The following is a 20832-nucleotide window of genomic DNA, read 5'->3' as shown; positions in this document are numbered from 1 at the left end:
ATGGTTGTGAAAAAAATTAAAATTACACATGTGGCTCTCTTTTGTGGCTTTCATTATATTTCCATTGGAAAGCAGTGATTTAGATTACATTTTTGTGATTGTACACAGTTTATGATTACAGATTTTTTAATATAATTTTTGCTTTGAAATGTCCGTAGTTCCCAGCCACTTAGAGTTGTTCAGGCATATGTTGAATGGTCTCCTTGTAATGGTTATTCATTCATTCATTCATTCATTCAACAGCTACATGAGAGTAATGTGCCCAACACTGTACTAGATTGTGGGCATACAACATAAAGGACACATTCCCTGTCCTTAGGAAGCTCTTGATCTTGTGCTGGTTGTGTAGATGGGATTCAGTTCAGTGATTGGAAGGGTGCTCAGATGACCTTTGAGATCCTTTCTAACCCATTGCTCTGCAGATATTTGCCTGCCTCATAACTACTTGTTATCTGGAGAATTTACAGAGAATCAGAATCAAGATGTGTAAATCACAGCCATTTCTGTTATTTCTTATCCATTTACTATAGCTCTGTTTTATTCTTTAATGTAGTCTCCACATTGTAAACACTGTGATTCTGTTTTTCATTTATTCTTCATTTCAAACAACTTCATTACCAGAAATGCTTTCTTATTGTTTTGTGTAAATATGTTCTTTCATCTCTGGTTTCATCTGCTCATTATTAACATTGACAGGGTTGCTTCATTCTGAGTGATTTCTTAGATTCGTAGGTTGCAAACAGTGGTGTGTTGGTAAACCGGCTCTGTAATTAAAGAGCATTTGCTGATTTGTGTGGTGTAAATTTTCCCTCCAATGCTGATTTGGGCTCTCAAAATTTTTGAATATCTAACAGTTGACTCTTGAGAGCCTGTAGAAAGACAGCTTTAGTACAATAGGGAATCAAGCCCTTTCTCTTTGTATCTCTTTGTGGGTGGTGATTCTAGTTTTCTTAAATTTAATTTTCCTTCTACTGCTTCTCTGCAAAATAAATGTAAAAATAAACAAAAAATCCCAATTGCTTCACCTATAAAATATTCATAATTCAGTCTTCCATTCAACAAATATTTATTGACTGCCAGTGATTTTTATAACCACTTCATCATAGTTTTATGGTTCAGTTGACTATTATGCCAGAAATCACATTTAGAAAGATAGAATTGCCGGGATGGATAGAATTTGGATGGTCAAGCATGAGGTTGAGCTAAATTTGTATTTGGATGTGTCTAGATAGCTGTTGGTTGTAACATTAGTCTTCTGTGTTGGGGGTTAGAGACACACGATGTATTCTTCAGCAGGGATGAATGATTAGAAATCCTGGGTGTTTGGGGTATTATTACCTTATGTCCTGAATGAAGAGCAGCCTTGTGTTTACCTGTTTAAGGGAGTGATGCAATATATGGTAAAGCTGTCGTGGTATGGAAGTGTTAGAGCTGTAGTTTTCCCAGGCATCACAGGATGTGCAAGTGTTTCCCCTCAATTGACGTCTATGGGATTTCAGTGGTCCTTTATGAGGGAGGTGGAAAAATACATGTCCTCTTATTCAACTCAGTAACTATTTGGCTCAATAAATATAAATGAATGCATGGATGAATGAGTAAAAAAGCAAACCAGGAGTTAAATAAACAACTGGGAACCAAAACCGCAATAAAAACTGTGGGAGTATAAAACTTTGTAGCACATTGGTATAGTGATTTAAATCCTGAAAGCTCTGTGTAGCCTCTCTAAAGTGTCTGGGTTAAAATAAAAGTGTGTTTAATACCACTTGACAAAGAAAGAGAAAACTACTTTGAACGTCACTGCTTTTTAGCTTTATTCAGTTAATACTCTTTGGCAAAGAGAACAGAAAGAAATGATCTTAAATGGACAGAAGGGATTTGGGGTTAATGCAAAGAAAGCTCTTCTTGCTAGTGAGGATGGAGGTGTCAGGCTCTCGAGTTAACAAAAGTGGCCATAGGAGATCATCGAACATTTTCTTGGGATGATCTCCCAAGCTCCTTTACTTAATTGAAACATTTATTGACAAACATTTATTGACTATTTCATGTCAGGCACTGTATTAGGTACTAAAGAGACAATGGTGAGTAAAAAAACATATAGATCCCGTCTTCTTAGGGACTATTGTAGAGAGAGAGTCAGGGAACCAAATAAGCACATCATGATATAATGTCAAACTGTAGTTAAGTCCAGTGGAAAAAAATGGGGACCTGATCTAGCCGGAGTGGGGTTGGAGGATTTTCCCTGAGACAAGTCATCTTTGAGCTGGGATCTGAAGGGTGAGTAGGGTGACCTAGGCAAGGCGATTGGAGAACATGTGACCAGGGGAGCAAAGGTTCAGAGTGCCCCTCTGAGGAGCTCAGGGAAGGGGGTTGTGATGGGCACAGAGAGTGAGGGAGCATGATGTGAGGAGGAGACTGGAGAGGCGGGCAGGGCCAGATACCACAGGCCTTGCATCCATTTTAGGATTTGAACCTTCCCTCGAGAGAGCAGTGGAAATCAGAGAAGGGCTACAGTAGAAGAGTGGCTGGGTCAGACTTGCCTTTTAAAAGAAATCACTCTGGCTGCAGTGAAGAGAACTGATTAGAAAGGCGAGGGGTGGATGTGGGGAGGCTCTTGTAGTGTGTGGAGAGATGCTACGTGAGAGGCAGCAGAACCGAGGAGAAGTAAATGCGTTCACAAGATGTTCAGGAGGGAAACACAGTGGGGCACGGTGCAGTAGGGTACGGGAAATGAGAGAGACAGAAGGACTTCTGGGCTGTAGCTTGAGTGATTGTGGAAGCTGTGTCTTTTACCAAGTTACAGAGGGTTGGAGGATCAGATTATTGTTGTTGTTTTGAGGTAGGGGCAGATTGAAGAGATTCTTCTTCCACAATGAGTTTGAGATGCCTTAAGACACCCAAATGGAAATGTCATGTATGTGGTTGGCTGTTCTGCCTTGGAGTTTTAAGGACTTTGTGCTAGGGAGATAAATTTGAGGGTTATTGGCAGATAGATGGTACCTTACATAGATGAGATTGTGTAGGGCAGGGATTTTCAAAATGTGGTCCCTCCTACCAGCAGCACTGATACCGCCTGGAAACTTGTTAGAAATGCAGATTCTCAGACCCCGTTCCATACCTACTGAATCAGAAACTCGGGTGGGGCCCAGCATTCTGTGTTTAAGAAGCCATCTCGGTGATGCTGATGCTGATGAATGCTCAAGTTTGAGAGCACCTGGTCTCGGAAGAGAGCATGGAGTGTGGAGAATTTCAGTCTGGAATTGAATCTTGAAGAGACTGGGAGGTGAAGGATGACTTTGCAGAGGAGATTGGGAAGGAGTAGTGTTTAGAGAGGTCAAAGCAAAATCCAGGAACAGTGAAGAGAATATTCAGAGGGAATTACTTGTTCTTGACCGAGTAAATAAAATGATGCTTGCAGAATGTTCCCTGAACTTAGAATAAGCAAATCTAGAGACAGAAAGTAGATTAGTGATCGCCAGGGTTGGAGTGGGGACGGGGAATGAATGAGGAGTTATTGCAAATGGGTATAGAGTTTCTTTCTGGTGGTAAAATGGTTTTGAATTAGTGGTGTGCATTGTGACTATACTAAAAATCACAGCATTATGAATACATTGAAAATCACTGAATTGTACATTTTAGAAAGGCTAAAATGGTGAATTTTATCTCAATTTAAAAAAAAGTCCCCTGGGCTTAGCCATATGGAGATCATTGGTGACCTTAGTGAGAAATGTTTATGGCATGGATGAGGGTGGAAGCAGAACAGAGGAGGTTAAGATGTGAGAGAAGAGAAAGTGGGGGCAGGAAGATGAATAGTTTTTCAGAGAAGCCCTGTTTTAAAGAGGAGGCCAAAGAGAGGGTGGTGGCTGAAGTTAAGAAAATTTCAGATATTTTTTTTCTTTTAAAGATGGTAGGGACTTGAAAATGTTTGACTGCTATTGGGAAGGATCCAAGAGAGAGATACGGAGAGGAAAGAAATCATCCACTGTGTTGAATAATGATGCAGTTTCAGGGTAGGAAAGGACTTTTGAGTTTACTAGAGCCTGGTGTTTTCCTAATCTTCACCTCCATTTCCTATAACAATGTAGGTGAAAAATATTTCTTGCAAGCCATCTGCCAATTCAAACTTGAACGTCGTGTGGGGCAGGTTATCTTGCTGCCTTCCAGGACCAACCATTTTATTTTTAGATGGTTCTAACTACATTGGGTGGTTGAGGAAACTCAACAGGTAAGATTTATTTATAAAGTAGGAGATAATATTGCTTTTATAGAGTAAAATTTTTCAGCTTCTTAAAGTACTTTCAAACTTATTATAGTCATTTCCTTCATTCTTATTTCCAGAAGAACCCAGTGCTGCCACTTCCTGAGCCTTTTGCGAATTATCTGGTATTAGTTGGGTTGATGCTCTGATTTTTCCCCTGTCACCTTAGTATTCAATTTTCTTGGTCTTCTAATTTATTATCACTCATGTATCTGACTTCCAGCTTTCAGAATTTTATTGCTGTTGTCTGTTCTCATTCTCCCTGACCTTGTTGGATTCCATTTTAAAAAGCCTTTTAAAATTCTCTTTTTAGTGGTGTTTTTGTAGATAACATGGATTTACTCTGCCACCTTTATCTTTCTCCCTTTTTTTCCCCCAGAGAATATGTAACATGTTTTTGTGTCCCTTCACTTTTATGGTTACTTTCCTTTGACTATGTATGAACCAGGTGCCACTAATAAGCCATTTCTCTCTTGCCTAGTTATGAGGGCAGGTTTTGGGAACCTGTTGCCTTCATGAGGATTAAATGTGTTAATGCATCTAAATTACCCAGCATAGTAAGTGTTGGAAAAAGGTATGTCATCAACTTTCCCCAGTCCTGAGGATGTGACTTAATTTTATTGCATCCTTTATTATATATCAGTTTGTGAATGTCAGCCTGTCTTTCTAGCCTGCTGTAACTGCTTTGTATCCTAATTTTGTCAGGTGGCCTGTTAACGCACCCTCGCTCTCAGGTCTGCACATTTGATCACCAAGTCACCAGAGCTCTCTTTTCAGTTGTTGGTAAAAACTGTGGCTATGCTAAGACAAGAGATATCATGATAATCTCACCATGCTTTGCAGACAGTACGAGAGACTGGATCTGGAGCTTTTCTGATAACTTACATTTGTGGATCGGTCTAGCTGCGTCTAGGTGGGAAGATACACTTGAGGGAAGTAAGGAGCACCTTCAATTCTTATCATTTCTTTTACTCTTTTTAAATACAGATACGTTTTTTTCCTAAGTTTTTTTCTCTACCAAAGCAGTAGTTTTTAAACTAGGGTCTATAGAGAGAATTCAGATGACAAAAATATCTTTTTTTAAAAAATTATTTATTTATTTATTCTTGGCTGTGTTGGGTCTTCGTTTCTGTGCGAGGGCTTTCTCTAGTTGCAGCGAGCGGGGGCCACCCTTCATCGTGGTGCGCGGGCCTCTCACTATCGCGGCCTCTCTTGTTGCAGAGCACAGGCTCTAGGCGCGTAGGCTCAGTGGCTGTGGCTCACGGGCTTAGTTGCTCATGGGCCTAGTTGCTCACGGGCCTAGTTGCTCCGCGGCATGTGGGATCTTCCCATACCAGGGCTTGAAGCCGTGTCCCCTGCATCGGCAGGCGGACTCCCAACCACTGTGCCACCAGGGAAGCCCACAAAAATATCTTTATTTTCACTAGCTGTGTAAGTTATAAGATTGCATCCAATTATAAATGTTGGAAGTAAACTATAGTAGTATTAGCAATATAAGTGACTTTTTCACAATAGAAACTACATTTTTATATCCCATTGCAGTTGTTGCATATATCTTAAGATATTTATGTTCATTTCTTCTTTAAAATTATAGTTGTTATCAAACCTGCTACTAGATCTTGTTATATATCAATATTAACAATAAAGTATGGTATTATAAATTTGTTTTGTTACATTTTGATGACTTTACATTTAATTGCATTAGTGTTCTGTTATTTCTATGTATTTTATTTTATGCATTTAAAAACATTCTGAGAATAGACATTCACAGGCTTCATCAGAATGATGAAGGGGGGTCCTGCTGAAGGGGGGTCCATGACACACAAAAGATTCTGAACTCTTGTCCTAAAAAGACAAGTTCCTACAAAGGAATGTGTGGTTATTTATATAAACTAGTATTTTGTCTTAGATCCCCAGCTACTCCTTTCTCTGGTTTAATCCCTTAAAATTTGCTTCTTAATATATGGCTTATATCTTTACAAGATATTTGAAATGGGGTTATTTGTTTTTCACTGACCCATGAGTTCAGATGGCATTAAAAAAAGAACTCTTGAAATCACGATTAAATATCTAGAATAACCCTTCCTTAACATAGGTTAACTTTGATGTTTCAGGACTTAAACATTTCTGTTAGGCTGCTTTGCTAACTTACTATTTTTAAATTAGGTTATCAGGATGCTGAAACTCAGTGATGTTGACATTGCATTTAAATTCGTGGCTTAGCAGCCATAGTTTCAAGTTACCTTAGATGGTTGTGATACAAGATTCAGTTTTATGTTAATTATGTGTTAAAGCCTTTAATAGTCATTTTCTCCCCATGGAGCATCTTCTGTGGCCGCCCCCTTCCTCCCCACCTTGGACCAACTTTGTGTGGTACATTTGACTTTGTGATTGGCAGGTGCCTGACAGCTCTATTCCTTCAGGTCAGCAGTGGGGGCTGGGAAGAGCGACTGAGAGCCTTGAGGTCAAGTTTCTTGCCTTGGACACCTTGGAACATTGTTAGTGTTAAAGCTCCAGTGCCAGTTCTTGCTAACTGACCTGAACTTGATACTTCAGTTTTATGTTGCCTAAAGCAGGCCTGCTAAGTTGCTCTAAAAATTTAAATAAAGGATGAAGCACTCAGTTTTCGGTGCAGTAGGTCTCCACTCCTTTTGATATAACACTTCATGGTGCATTAGAAGCTCTCCTGGATCCTGAGAGGAGATTGTTTGGAAGCATTTTCCTTGGCATTTTTTTTTGTGGGGGGGTGGGGGAATGAGGGTGGGGCAGGGGGCAAAATGGAGGTAGTGGCATATAATCCATGAAAACAACTGCCAGGTTCTGTTGATCTGCATGCATTGTCCCATTTAAATTTTTATGCTAGTATTTGCCATATTCCTGACAGATGGTTGTTTCTCTGTCTGAATACTTCTCATGATGATGCATGTTTTCGTTAATGAAATACTCACTGTTAATAATAATAAGAATAGTCATAATATTTATTGTTTCCTTTGTGCTAGGCACTATAGGAAGGACTTTATATTTTTTAAATGTAATCTGACAACAATCCTGTGAACAGTAGCTGCTATCAGTACCTTCATTTCACAGATGAGGAAACCAAGACTCATAGAGGTAAAATAACTTGCTTGAGGTCCCAGCCAATTCGTGGCAGAGTTGGAATTTGAAGGCAGCCTGATTCCAGAGCTCAGGTTCCTAAACCTGCTTTCTTATTAATTCAGCTAGTTGGATTAAAGCAATTTCAGAAGTTCTGGAGTTAAGCTAGTAGGATATGATGTGTTACATAAGTTTACCGTGTTGACAGCTGTGAATCCAAATAAGCATGTCTCCAACTGACTTTGGTATTTTATTATTTGAGTGTTCTAAATGCATGTTTTTAATGTTAAGTTTTTTTGTGTTCATAGGGATGCTTCCTTTGGAAATTGCACTTACAATCTCACCATCCTCGACTGTTTGCACGGAATCAGAAAGGTAATAACAATCTCCTTGCTGTGGTCGACATTGTAGTTTAACAGTATGAAAAAAGAATTATGTCTATATCCTTGTTTGTTGTTGGAGGGAAGAGAGGGGAGGGAATAAGAAGGCAGCTTTCCACTTCTTAAACAATGATGGATCTGTAATACACAGACCACAGGGCAAATAGGGGTGGTGTTTCAAGGGATAACTCTTCTTAAAGAAGTGGAAGGGGTCTCCCTTTCTCACTTAAACTATTTGTGTTATCACTTCTGTCTGCTGCCGTGCCTGTGATGTTGCTTTGTCACCTGCTCAGCTTCATTATCAAGCTAGATCTTGGTGTGGGAGGGACAGGAAGTTATCTAAGTCTCCTCTGTTAATGTGGAGAACATTTCCACATTGTTTTTCTAACTGGATAGTATTACATGCCCATGAACATGAAGTAGTAAGCAGGTCAGATATTATTATCTCATTTTTACAGTTGAGGAAACAACCCCAGCGAGGTTAAGTCACTCTCAGGGCCACAGGGAGTTATTAGGAGGGCTCGTTCTAACTCAGATTTCCATATCAATATGGAGTTCTTTCTCATATCCTATCCAGGTATGTCATAAATCAATGGTTGTCAAATGGTGGGGACTTGTGGAGAGATGCAAATTCTCAGACCTCATCCGAGACTGATTGAACCATAAATTCTGGGAGTGGTGCCCTGCTGTCTGTGTTTGTATAATCCCTCCACGTGATTTGATGCACTCTGAAGTTTAGAGTCATAATTATTTAGTTATTTATATATATTATGGAGAAGTTAATCTAAAAGATCTTTGAGAACTTTGGAACATGTTTTAGAAACATTGATTTACAAGCTGAGAAGTCATGCATGCTATACTGTGAATTCTAATGAAGGTTCAAGGTACATCATTCCATCTAGAACATATAGTCATGACTTATGAGTCAGGAATGTACGTGTTTCAGAACCCATTGGCAAGGGTCATCGTGGACTGTAAATATAGTATCAGTAGTGAGTCTTGTTCTAGTTTCTTTTCTCTGATGTAATATAACATTGCTTTGGCCCTGTTTTAATTTGAGAAAATTGCTATGGTAAAATATGCTACTTGTTTTCTGTATGTATATTTTTGACTTTGATACTTCATCTAGAAATGAATTTAGACTCTGTAAAACTTTAGTTCTCTTTTCACTTAAAAACTATCAAGATAATCTAGCCTATCCCCTGCAAATAACATCAACACACACTTCCAGTAACACCAGTTAAGAACCCTTATATATCCAGTATACCCTTATGTATACTGGATATATCACCCAGTATACAACCTAAAATTGTAGCATTTAAAAAAGTAATTTACTTATTGTTACATTATTATTATTTTGCCTATCCTGCCATCTGGTACAGGCTTTCTTTTATAAAACTTATGAAATTGAAAAAGAGTTCACACTGGAATATCCTTGCCTGTTATTATGGTAACTGGTAACTTGATATAGACATTTATGACATCCTTCCTGTTACAAAGGAAAGGCACGACTTTGTTCATTAAGGTCTTCTGTAAATTTCTTGTTTCATCAAATGCTGGGTTTATTTTACCCAAATGAAGATGAGATTTTAGAGGATCTGATAGATTGTTCAACATGTCTTTAAGCAACTGGGACACACTTTCCCTCTGTACATTCTTCTATAAAGCATCGTGTGCTGGGCTATTTTTGTGGCAATGAGCATCATACCTCCTAAGAAGGTAGACAGACTATGGCCACATTTTTCCCTTTGTTAAGAAGCATATCTTTCTGATTTTGATGTATTAGCGTCATTATAAGCATCAGTTATATATGTGTGAACCACACACAGAGGCATACACAAACACAAACACATTTAAAAAAAGAGGAAGGAAAGTGATACTTCAGGGCATTATATTCTCACCATTTTCTCTGAAATGGTACATATGGCTGAAGCAAGCGTCTTTGTTTCAATGTGGAATAATTTAAATAGCTTGTTCTGCTTATCCTGTAGAGGTTTTCTAAATCAGTGTTGTCAGAATTTATAAGAATCACCTAGCAAGGCATTTTAAAAATGATGATCCCACCCCCAAAGAACCTGATTTCATAGTTCTGGGATGGGGCCTAACGGTCTGTATTTTAAATATAAATTACCTTAAGTGCAGGTGGTCCATGTTCTACATTTTGGAAAACACTGGTCTCTAAGGTATTTTCAAAGATAGATGTACTAAACTTGGCTTAACAGTTTCTTCTATTTTTAAGGACTTGATCATGTAAGTTTCACAAGTAACTGTGGTTTTGTATTCTATTGTAATCTGTATAGCTTCATGACATACAAAGAAAAAGACTGTCCTCTTCAAAATATTTTTTCTGAGTAAGCCAGATAGTTTTTAGTTCTAAGTCATTGGTTACAAAAAGGAGTATGAAATTTTTCTTCATGTTGTTAAACAGATCAATTCTTCCTTCTAAATTGTAAGAGTAGTCAAGTACATTTTTACTCTGTCAGAAACTATCACCATAAAACAAATTCTCTCAATGTAGAGTTTTAGGAACAAATAAGGGCCTAAAATGCTCTTTTTACTAAGTATCTCACTAATGATAAAAGGAAAATAAAACCTAAGAATAATTGTTTTTTCTTCTAACTGAAAATTTAATCACTATTATATACTCTGTCATAGTTAGGTATAAATTAATTGCATAGTTCCCAATAGGTTTTAACTATACATTTGCTAGTATGTTCCATTTGATATACATAAGTAATTTTACATACAAACTAATGTATATTAGACCTTAAGAGACATATTTTGTGGGACATATTTTCATGTTTTTCTAAGTGTTTAGTCCCACTGGCAAGAAAATCTCAAAGCAAAATTAGATGTTAGATGATTGCTTGGTATGCATTACAAATAAATGTTTCAAGCTTTCTCCTTCAGATCAGGCAGGATCATTTGTGAGCAGGAATTCCAGAAACAGCTAGAAGTCGTTATCAATTTCACATGCAAAAACTAATTAAAATTCTTATTTTAGGGATTACAACATGGATTTTTTGACTTTGAGACCTTTGATGTGGATGAATATGAACATTATGAGGTTTGTACACTTTATCTTTTTGCAAGATATAATTTCACATTGATTAAATTGTTCTTTTTTTCCTAGCACTCAGGTATTGCAAATTGATTGGCTGCTAAATAAAAGCATTCTGCAGTTTTCTATAGTTGTCAGTTTAATCCTTTCAGCTTTGGTTATTGCCTTTGAACCAGGACTTATCATAATTTTCGTTGGGAAAATGCCATACCTCTCTATATTCTTTCATCAAACCTTTATTGACAATTACTTTGAACCTTCAGCTTGTAAGAAAAAATAATTTAAAACTACATTTTGGTAGTAAAATTTTGTTACTTTTATTTTTTTAAGTTTATGTTTTGGTTAAAACAAAACCGGATTTATGCCGTATAATATTTTTGACTGCATATATTTTATTTTGAAATACATCTGAATGTACTCAGTTCTAAGAGTTGGCTGCATTTTTTCCCCATGGTGCCATTACAAAGCTTTCGAATAGTATCTTGCCTGTTCAGTGAAGCAATTTAGGCAAAGGCTGTCCAAGTTACATTGTGCTATAAGGAGATGTTGAGGAAGAGCACTTCCGGGGTAGTAGAGGAGTCTAGAAGTAGTTAACTTTTCCTAAAGATGAGACATCTGTAGACTCTGAGTAGTCTGACCACTCCATGAAACTGAGCTCGTCTGTTGTGGCTCTCCTGAGGAGTTATAACATTTATCACTCTCCTTAGCAAGACAAGGGTAGCCCTCCCATTCTGGGCTCTAGTTCAGGATGTGTCTATTTGGATATCCTGCTTACATGTTAAACTTAACACATCTGAGAAGGAATTAATCATCTTTCACCCAAACATGGGCTTCTGCTTTGTTCCTCTGTATTAATGGCATCACCATTCTACTGTTCACCCAGGCTCAAGACTAGAAACATTACTTTTTTCCCACCCCCCCAGTCTAATGAGTATTTGAGTTCCCGTTGCTAGGGACCCAGGGTGTATATCATCTCTTTCTTCCTTTCTGTTCTCACTTCCTTCCCCTGGCTCAGGTCTTGTGTCCCATCCGGTAGACTATTACAACTGCTCTTCAAGCAGCCCAGGCCCTTCTCCTCTTGGTCTTTCACACACTTGACTGAGTGGTCTTAAAACAGAACTCTCATCTTGTCTTGGCCCCAAACTGGCTGCTGCTCTCATTACTCGGCTCAAATGAGGATAAACTCCCCTGTCCTCGTATTGTTAGCTTTGGATGAGGTCCAGCCCACCTTGCTAGCCTGTCTCCTGTTTCTCCCCTGTATGCACTCTCTGTTCCAGCCGCACCGAGCTGCTTATTTACTGTTTCTTGAATGTCTCTGCACTCTGGCTGAGCTTTCTTTCTCCAGATACCTGTCTCCTTTAACATTTCCCTCCTCCACTTGTGTGTGTAAAATCCTCCACAGGTCAGCTCTCACTCTCTACTGAATTCTCTCCCCCTCAATTTCATGTGTCACAATTTGTGCTTTCCATTTTTCTTACATCATGGCTATTTGCACACAAGCCTTATTTTCCTTATTAGATTGTAAATTCCTTGTGGGTGGGACATGACTAAATGGAAAATATGTATTGTGTTCTTGGATAGAAAGATTTAACATCATAAAACTGCCACTTCTCCCCAAATTAATACATGTAGTACAATTTATTAAAAATCTCCAAAGTATTTCTTCTTTTTAAACTCCAAAAGCATCGTTATTGTGGCATTTCTAGTAGTGTCAAAAGAAAAAAAATCCTCCCCCCCCCAGAAGAAAAGAACTAGAAACAAAAAGACTATGTACTTATAAGGGGAAAGGTTGAATAAATAACCTGTAGTACAGATACACCATGGAATGTTACACAGTCATTTGAAAAAATTGATGTGAGCTATACCACTTGTCTTGGAATGATTTCTATTATATATTGACGGGAAAAAGTTGATACAGAAGAGTGCTTATAGTATAATCCCCCCTTTTTAACTAACAATGACAAGACCCCCTCCACCCTGTACATGTATATGTGTATCTGTGTTATATGAGCAAAGGTAATTTCCTGTGAAGCGAACGAAGCTTAAATTTTAGAGGGCCCCACTTGCATGGGCGCCTTTTTTGTGTTCTTAACATTGTATTCTTTTCTTAAAATGGGCCTCCACATTAGCTAAGTTTCAGTTGCCGCCAAAACCTGAATCTCTGTCCCACGTATATGAACCTGGAGAAAAATATATGGTGAAACTCTAAAGCCATTTCAGTGAAAGGAGAGATTACAGTGGAGGCTAGAGAGGGAGGAGGGGGAGGACATGCCACAGTAAAGAAAGAAAACTTGTCAATGTCTTACTTATTCCTTTAGCTTTTTAAAAACTTTAATGGTGATGTTGAGAGTTAGTTGAAAAAGCTATTGAAAAACCTGAAACATAGTACAATTTCATTCTTGAGAACCAACTGACAAACCAAACATCTGGTAAGAGTGTGGTCACACTGTAACCTGAATAAATAACCACTACCACCACCACCACCACCACCACGAGCACCACCACGCCCACCACCATCACCAGTACCACCATCACCACCACCACCACCAGCACCACCACTCAGGTAATGGCAGGAGGGAGAGGAGGCAGTTGGTGAGCATTTGAAAAGTTTTCCGTTAGATAACTTCCTCTTTGAGAATGATATATCCATTCTGTCATAAAGCCAAAAAATAGAAAAGCACAAGTCGAAGCGTGATCGGCAGGTGGTGGGCATTTCATAAACGCTGCTTAAGGAATAAATGGATATAAGTAAAGGAACTCTCTTCCCGACAAACTGTGGACCATTCGTTCCTTGTCATAACTTCTCCCACTGTTTGCTCTGCTTCGGTGAGTCTGGACATTTGGTAAACTTGTGGAATAGCTAAGTTCATAGGCTTCATTAGCTCCAACAGTGTCAGTATTCCAATGTTGTTTGTAGTTTTCAAAGTAAAATTTTATCACTGATAGCAAATTATGAGAATGTTAAGTCTTAGATAATATGGCAATGCTCAAGTTAAAGCTTTTTAAAAAGGCATTTCTGGACTAAACCACATTTAATATATAATATGACTCAAGAAAAAACCTAAAGTAATGATGTGGCAGTTCTATGTGAGATTAAAAGGGAGTCTTATGGAAGAAAAAAAAAGAGAGTCTTTATGGTAACAGTGCTGCTTATAAATGCTGTTAATGACAAGGTCAGCACAAGAACCACTCTGCTCATTCTGCAAAAGGGTCTAGAGCAGTGCTGTCCAATAGAAATATATGAGAGTATATCTATCTATATATATATATTTTAAAATTCTAGCAGCCATATTTAGAAAAAGTAAAGAGAAATGATGAAATTAATTTTAATGATATATATTTAATGCAATATACCAGAAGTATTATTTCAACATGTAATCAATATAAAAATTATTAATGAGGTATTTTATGTTTCTAACTTTGAACTGAGCCTTTGAAACCCAGTGTGTAGTTTATACTACGGCACATCTCAGTTTGGACCAGCCACATTTCAAGTGCTTGGTAGCCACACGTAGCTAAAGTGCAGATTCTGCAAGGACAGGCTTGCCAATGAACTATCATAGCCCCTCAGAATGACATGAAGCCTAGGATGAGCAGTACAGGTTGCACCTTCTAGCTTCAGGTGATCTAAATGTTCACATAAGAATTAATTTCAAGGCTCTGTTCTATTTAGAAGGCTTGGGGTAAGATATCTCAGATAGCTTGCTTAATTTTCTTGTGGCTTCCAAATAGTCCACTGTATTAATTATTGATAAACAAATGTATCTTCTAAAATATGGTCTCTCAGGTTCTTTGCCAAGCTGATGTGGAACTGTACATTCTTCATATTTGCACTGATCAAATAGATATAAGCCTGGGAGCTATGCTGGGAAGGTCCAGTAAAGTAACTGCAAGATGGTGGCCCAGAAGCTTCTGCTAGGAATCAGTGTCACCTTTTCCAACAGGCTTCTTAAGGTATTTTCCAAGAACTTGAGAAATCTAACCATTGATCAGTACATTTGAAAAATAGAAATAGACCTTTTGCCCTCAGGAAAAACAATGAAGATGAAAGAGTTTGAATATTCAATCGAGTTATGTACCTGTAGGTATGTGAGGAACTGTATCCTCTCTAGTAGTAAAGCTTAGTGGTTTATTGCTAATATAGGACAATATTCTGCTTGTAAGACCCTGAAGTGGCACCCATATAGAGGCTGCCTTCAGTCAACTCCTGTTCTTTTGGGAAACTATCCTTACCAAGTAAGACCTTGTCTAAACACCACCGATCACTAATGATGCTACTCTTAAGCAGTCATTATTCATCAAAGAGAATTTGAAGTTGTGTCTTCAGTTCCTTATATTGGGTGTCCCCTAAGCAAAGCAAAATGGGACTTTCCACTGTTTACCAGAAGGCTTGCCATATTTGATGACGTCCCTGTGTTGGCCATGCAGAGATGAGCTCACAGAGCAGTACCATGTGCCTAGTTGAGGGGAGGGGAGAGGGAGAGAAATGCAAAGAAATGCAGCTTCAGTGGCAGCATTTGGAGATGCCTTATCAGTGTGGCTTACATTAATTACTGCATCCAGAATTTGGTCCATGCAACTTTGAGGAGCTGCCTTAAATACCCTTTTGGGAATCATCTGGAGCTTAAAGTTCACGTAAAACCTACTTCCAACGCTAAGAAATTACTTTGACTTCTTTCTTTGAGCTATTTCATATCCGCCATTATTTTTTTTCTCCATAAATCATTCCTTTATTTTGAGAAAAAAATGCTTTCTATGAAATAATTTTGTCAATATGAGGATATTTTCCCAGAATATCAAGTTATTATTGACTTGCCCCTGTGCTTTTTCATGCTGGCAAACCTGGGACACTTCTTCACCATGGGTTACTTGATGGAAGTGGTTAGAGCTGGGCTTGGCTTCTGTAGGCCTGGTGACAGACAAATTGGTTCCTGCCTATTTGAGAGTGGAGTCACAGCATAAGGCTTCCTCTTGTTTCTCCTGTCACGGCACACGTGGAAAATGTGACAGTATTTGATCAGCACTGTGTGATCATAGCTCACAGCTTACGGCAGCTGGCTGGGGAACTCTGGCTGCCCCAGCACCTGCCCAGGAAACTCCATTCTGTTACACCAATTGGGAAGCTCTGTTCTACAGAAATAACGGTGTACAGGTCAACGTTTGTTTTTCTTTTTTTTTTTTTCATTTTTAAATTTATTTTTGACTGCGTTGGGTCTTTGTTGCTGCAGGCAGGCTTTCTCTAGTTGCGGCGAGTGGGGGCTACTCTTCATTGCAGTGGCTTCTCTTGGTGCGGAGCACGGGCTCCAGAGCACAGGCTCAGTAGTTGTGGCACACGGGCTTAGTTGCTCCGTGGCATGTGGGACCTTCCCGGACCAGGGCTCGAACCTGTGTCCCCTGCACTGGCAGGCGGATTCTTAACCACTGTGCCACCAGGGAAGCCCTTTTTTTTTCATTTTTAAAAGGTTTATTATCTGTCTGTCACTTAAGTACAAAAAATATTTCAAGTGAATGTTGTATTTCTACCCTCTAAAATATATATTTTTTCTATTTTATTTTATGTATTTTTTTATACAGCAGGTTCTTATTAGTCATCCATTTTATACACATCAGTGTATACATGTCAATCCCAATCGCCTGGTTCATCCCACCACCACCCCCAACCCCCTGCCGCTTCCCTGCCTTGGTGTCCATACATTTGTTCTCTACATCTGTGTCTCAATTTCTGCCCTGCAAGCTGGTTCATCTGTACCATTTTTCTAGGTTCCACATATATGTGTTAATATATGGTATTTGTTTTTCTCTTTCTGACTTACTTCACTCTGTATGACAGTCTCTAGATTCATCCACATCTCTACAAATGGCCTAGTTTCATTCCTTTTTATGGCTGAGTAATATTCCATTGTATATATATACCACATCTTCTTTATCCATTCATCTGTCGATGGGCATTGAGGTTGCTTCCATGACCTGGATATTGCAAACAATGCTGCAATGAACATTGGGGTGCATGTGTCTTTTTGAGTTATGGTTTTCTCTGGGTATATGCCCAGTAGTGGGATTGCTGGGTCATATGGTAATTCTATTTTTAGTTTTTTAAGGAACCTCCATACTGTTCTCCATAGTGGCTGTAACAATTTACATTCCCACCAACAGTGCAAGAGGGTTCCCTTTTCTCCACACTCTCTCCAGCATTTGTTGTTTGTAGATTTTCTGATGATGCCCATTCTATCTGTTGTGAGCCAAGAAGATGTATCACACTCTTTACGGCCTCAATTTGGTAACTTTTCAGTTAATTTATTGAACAGATGTTTATTAAGTACTTCCTGTTTGCTCAGTATATTTACTAGGCTAATATTTTTTTTCGGAAGGCCTCCTGTAATTTTGTCTCTTCATGGGTGGGGTTAGAGCCTTTCTTCTTATCACCTGCTGTCGTAGATTCCATATATCCTTGTGCCTCATTCTGCAGATGTTATCATGTTTGACCCTTCTCATATGTTATACTTCCATCTTCATGTTTATCAGATTGTCTACACAGAATTTCTCACTGATCTATGACAGGCTGAATGTCATAGTGAGAATCAGTGAGAAATTCAGCAATTCATAATCCATCATTATTGCTATTATCACTAAAGGATGCTCTTTTGGGAAAAGAGCATTGCTGTTCTAGAAGGTGATTTCACATTATCTTGGCCACATTGCAATGTAGCCCATCTGGGAACTGTTGGTGAGAAAGTGTTGGTCAATTCTGGATGCCTGGGACTGGGTCTTGGCTCTTGGGCCGCTTCTGTCAAGTCTCCACATAACTCTCAGAGTCTATGTTTTAGAAATTAAGTAAGTCTGATTACATCACTCCCCTACTTTAAGTCTTTCATGGGCTCCATCCTGACTGAAGGTGTGGAGGAAATGCCAACTCCTGAATGCAGCGCATAAAGCCCTTCTGGACATGGGCTTTGCCATCTTCCCCATTTTCGTCCTTTTCCCTTCCCTCCTCATACCCAAGTCCACGCAGCAGTGCATCTTCATGCTGTTGTACCTTCAGACATGCTCGTTCCCTCCTCCTCTTCCCTGTGGTCCTTCCTCCTCTGCCCACCGAATTCATGTATTTACATGTCTAAGGCATTTTTAGCTCTATGGGAGCTCTTCTCACACAGCGTGTGTGATGCTCTGTTTACACACCTGTGTCTTCCCTGCACTCTGGGTATTTGAAGTCAAGAATGTGTCTCTCTGGACATATATACACTACCAAATGTAAGGTAGATAGCTAGTGGGAAGCAGCCGCATAGCACAGGGAGATCAGCTTGGTGCTTTGTGACCGCCTGGAGGGGTGGGATAGGGAGGGTGGGAGGGAGGGAGACACAAGAGGGAAGAGATATGGGGATATATGTACATGTATAACTGATTCACTTTGTTACAAAGCAGAAACTAACACACCATTGTGAAGCAATTATACTCTAATAAAGATGTAAAAAAAAACCCACACAGATAACAAATGTTGGCAAGGATGCAGAGAAAAGGGAACCTTAGTGCACTGTTGGTATGAATGTAAATTTGTACAGCCCCTGTGGAAAACATTATAAAAAAAAGAATGTGTCTCATCTTTGTGTCAATAAGTAACCCACTGGCACAGTACACTTGTAGTGGGCAGTCATTAAATGTTTGTAGAATGAAAGAACTAATGAATAAATGAGTCAATAAGTTCTAAAAAAAAAGCAGTATAGCACATTTCAAGATATTTTATATAATCTGTTAAAAGTAACTACTTTTCAATGGAAAATGACCAAGACATATTAATTAAGAATCCATTCTGATTTTGTAGTAACACTCCAGGGGGAGAATGTATTGACTATGGTAGACAACTTCCTGAAATGCTGTTTCTGTTTTTTCATTACCAGCCAATCTATGCAGCAAGAGTGAGTTGTTGTTGTTTTTTTTCCAACCAGTTATTTGCAGCACAGATCGCTAGATATTGTAATCTTCAACCAGGGCTTGCGTGTAAGGCCAGTTTAGTTTAATATTACTAAACCTGGAGAGACTGTCTCCAGGTTGACTATGTCATCCTTCATTGCAGTTAATAAGTAAATTGTCAAGTGATAAGGTGGTGTAGACTCCCAACATTGCCCTTTTGCATACACATTGAGAACTAATAAGGTTTGTTAGGCCTCTTATCTCTCAGTGTGTCACCTCAGGTCAACAGCAGGAATAATTGAACATCTAGGGGATGATGTTTCAAGGCTTTGCTTTGGATTAGAATTTGTACAGCAATTTAGAATGTAACCTGGATTCTGCTTGATTTGCCCTCGACTTGTTCATGAATTATAGAACTGGAAAAATGTGAATTTCTGCCACCGTAATTGTGAATTCCTGCCATAAGACTGGGATCAGGCAAGCTCCAGAATGCAGGGATATGGGCATGTCCTCACACCTGGAGGAAATGGGGAGCTGTGCACCCCACGGTGATTTGACTGTTCAGAGAACTATTAGAAGCATTTCCCTGAAGCTATCCTGTAGTATTGATTATACCCCTCAAAGGCCACAAGTTTAAGGAAGCAAGATTCAATCCTTCCTGGACCCAGTGTTTCCACATCTTCTAATACAGTGCACCCATTGCTGGTTCAGAGATTATGTTGGTTAAATCTATAAAATGTTTAGAGGTCTGAGAAATTTCCCATGTTTTTCCCTTCCTCTTTAATTATTGTTTGTTCTCTGTCCCTTCTTTTACCTCCACTTCTTAAGAGAGCAACCTTGACTCTGTTTTCACGCAGTCAGTCAAAGTTATGGTCTGGCCTTTACTCTCGTGACTCAACGGAAACTGTTCTTGCTTAATGGCAACACTTAGCCAAACCGAATTGTTGTGCTTGGTCTTCTTCCTACTTGATTTACTCTGTGGCCGCTCTCTAATTCTAGAAACTCACTTTCTTTCCCTAACCTCAAAAGTTCTGTCTCGGGCTTCCCTGGTGGCACAGTGGTTGAGAGTCCGCCTGCCTATGCAGAGGACATGGGTTCGTGCCCTGATCCGGGAAGATCCGACATGCCGCGGAGCGGCTGGGCCTGTGAGCCATGGCCACTGAGCCTGTGTGTCCAGAGCCTGTGCTCCGCAACGGGAGAGGCCACAACAGTGAGAGGCCTGCGTACCGCAAAAAAAAAAAAAGGTTCTGTCTCTTACTTTTCTCCTCCTTCCATCTCTGGCCATCTGTCTCAGGATCCCCTGCAAGTCCTTTCTCTTCCCTTGCCCACCTGAAATGTGCTGGTCTCTAGGGCCATGTGATTTCTGGTTAAATACATTCTCCATGAGTGAGGGGACTGTCTCCAAATTTCAACAACCATGTATGTGCTGCTGGCCTCAAATCTTCATGTCTTGAGCACTGGAAAGGTACCTGCACACGTGCACTAGATTCTTGCTCCCTGTGGTTGCATTAGCACGGCGTTCACTGGGTGGGGCTGCGAAAGCAGGCCGCTAAATGTTTTCTATGTTTAGAGGTGAAGCAGTCGTCCACCTGGGGCTCCTCTTTCCCTCTACCACACTGTTTCTCTCAAAAGTAAATCCTAAGTAATAATCTAGAGTTTTACTATTATTTAAAGCCAAATGGCAAGGGAACTTAATTTAAACCAAATACCTCAAATATTTACTTTGATTTAAGCTCATAAAGTACCAAATTTGACAGCATATTTGCTGTTTACGTAATACAACTATACTATCAACGCTGTTTTATTGTTTCAGAAGTAAGGAAATATAAAGAAGGTGCTTTTTAATGAATAAAAAAGACTATGTAGTTCTGTCTTTATTTTTAAAATAATCTTTGTGCCACCATTAAACCTCTTATGTACTTGTATTGTAACATTTATCAAAGTTTAATGCAACTTTTTCTTTAATGGGTATCTTAGTTCAGGCTGATATAACAAAATATCATAGACTGTGTGGCTTAAACAATAGACATTTATTTCTCACAGTTCTGGAGGCTGGGAAGTCCAAGATCAAGGCACCAGCAGAACTGTTGTCTGGAGATAGCGCTCTTCCTGGTTCGTAGATGGCCACATTCTTCCAT

General features: G+C 39.2%; 1 protein-coding gene across 4 annotated transcripts in view; it reads left to right on the top strand.

The window, feature by feature from the left end:
• Positions 1-20832, top strand: part of CDC14A (cell division cycle 14A) — a 184039-nt gene that overhangs the window by 78690 nt on the left and 84517 nt on the right. For 3 of the 4 annotated variants that reach the window (XM_022584226.2, XM_089923118.1, XM_022584224.2), the window contains exons 6-7: positions 7657-7723; positions 10733-10795. In XM_022584226.2, coding sequence (XP_022439934.1) covers positions 7657-7723; positions 10733-10795 — 130 coding nt within the window. Of the gene's footprint in view, positions 1-7656; positions 7724-10732; positions 10796-13585; positions 13616-20832 lie in introns of those variants that run through there. The other variant, XM_022584230.3, reaches the window with a different exon arrangement.

The sequence above is a fragment of the Delphinapterus leucas genome, chromosome 1 (assembly GCF_059928025.1).
Source record: "Delphinapterus leucas isolate spDelLeu-1000000601 "Yukka" chromosome 1, BTC_Dleu_Yukka2, whole genome shotgun sequence".
Classification (NCBI taxonomy): Eukaryota; Metazoa; Chordata; class Mammalia; order Artiodactyla; family Monodontidae; genus Delphinapterus; species Delphinapterus leucas.
The sequence above is the reverse complement of the archived record's forward strand: the minus strand, read 5'-3'. Positions and strand labels throughout refer to the sequence as shown.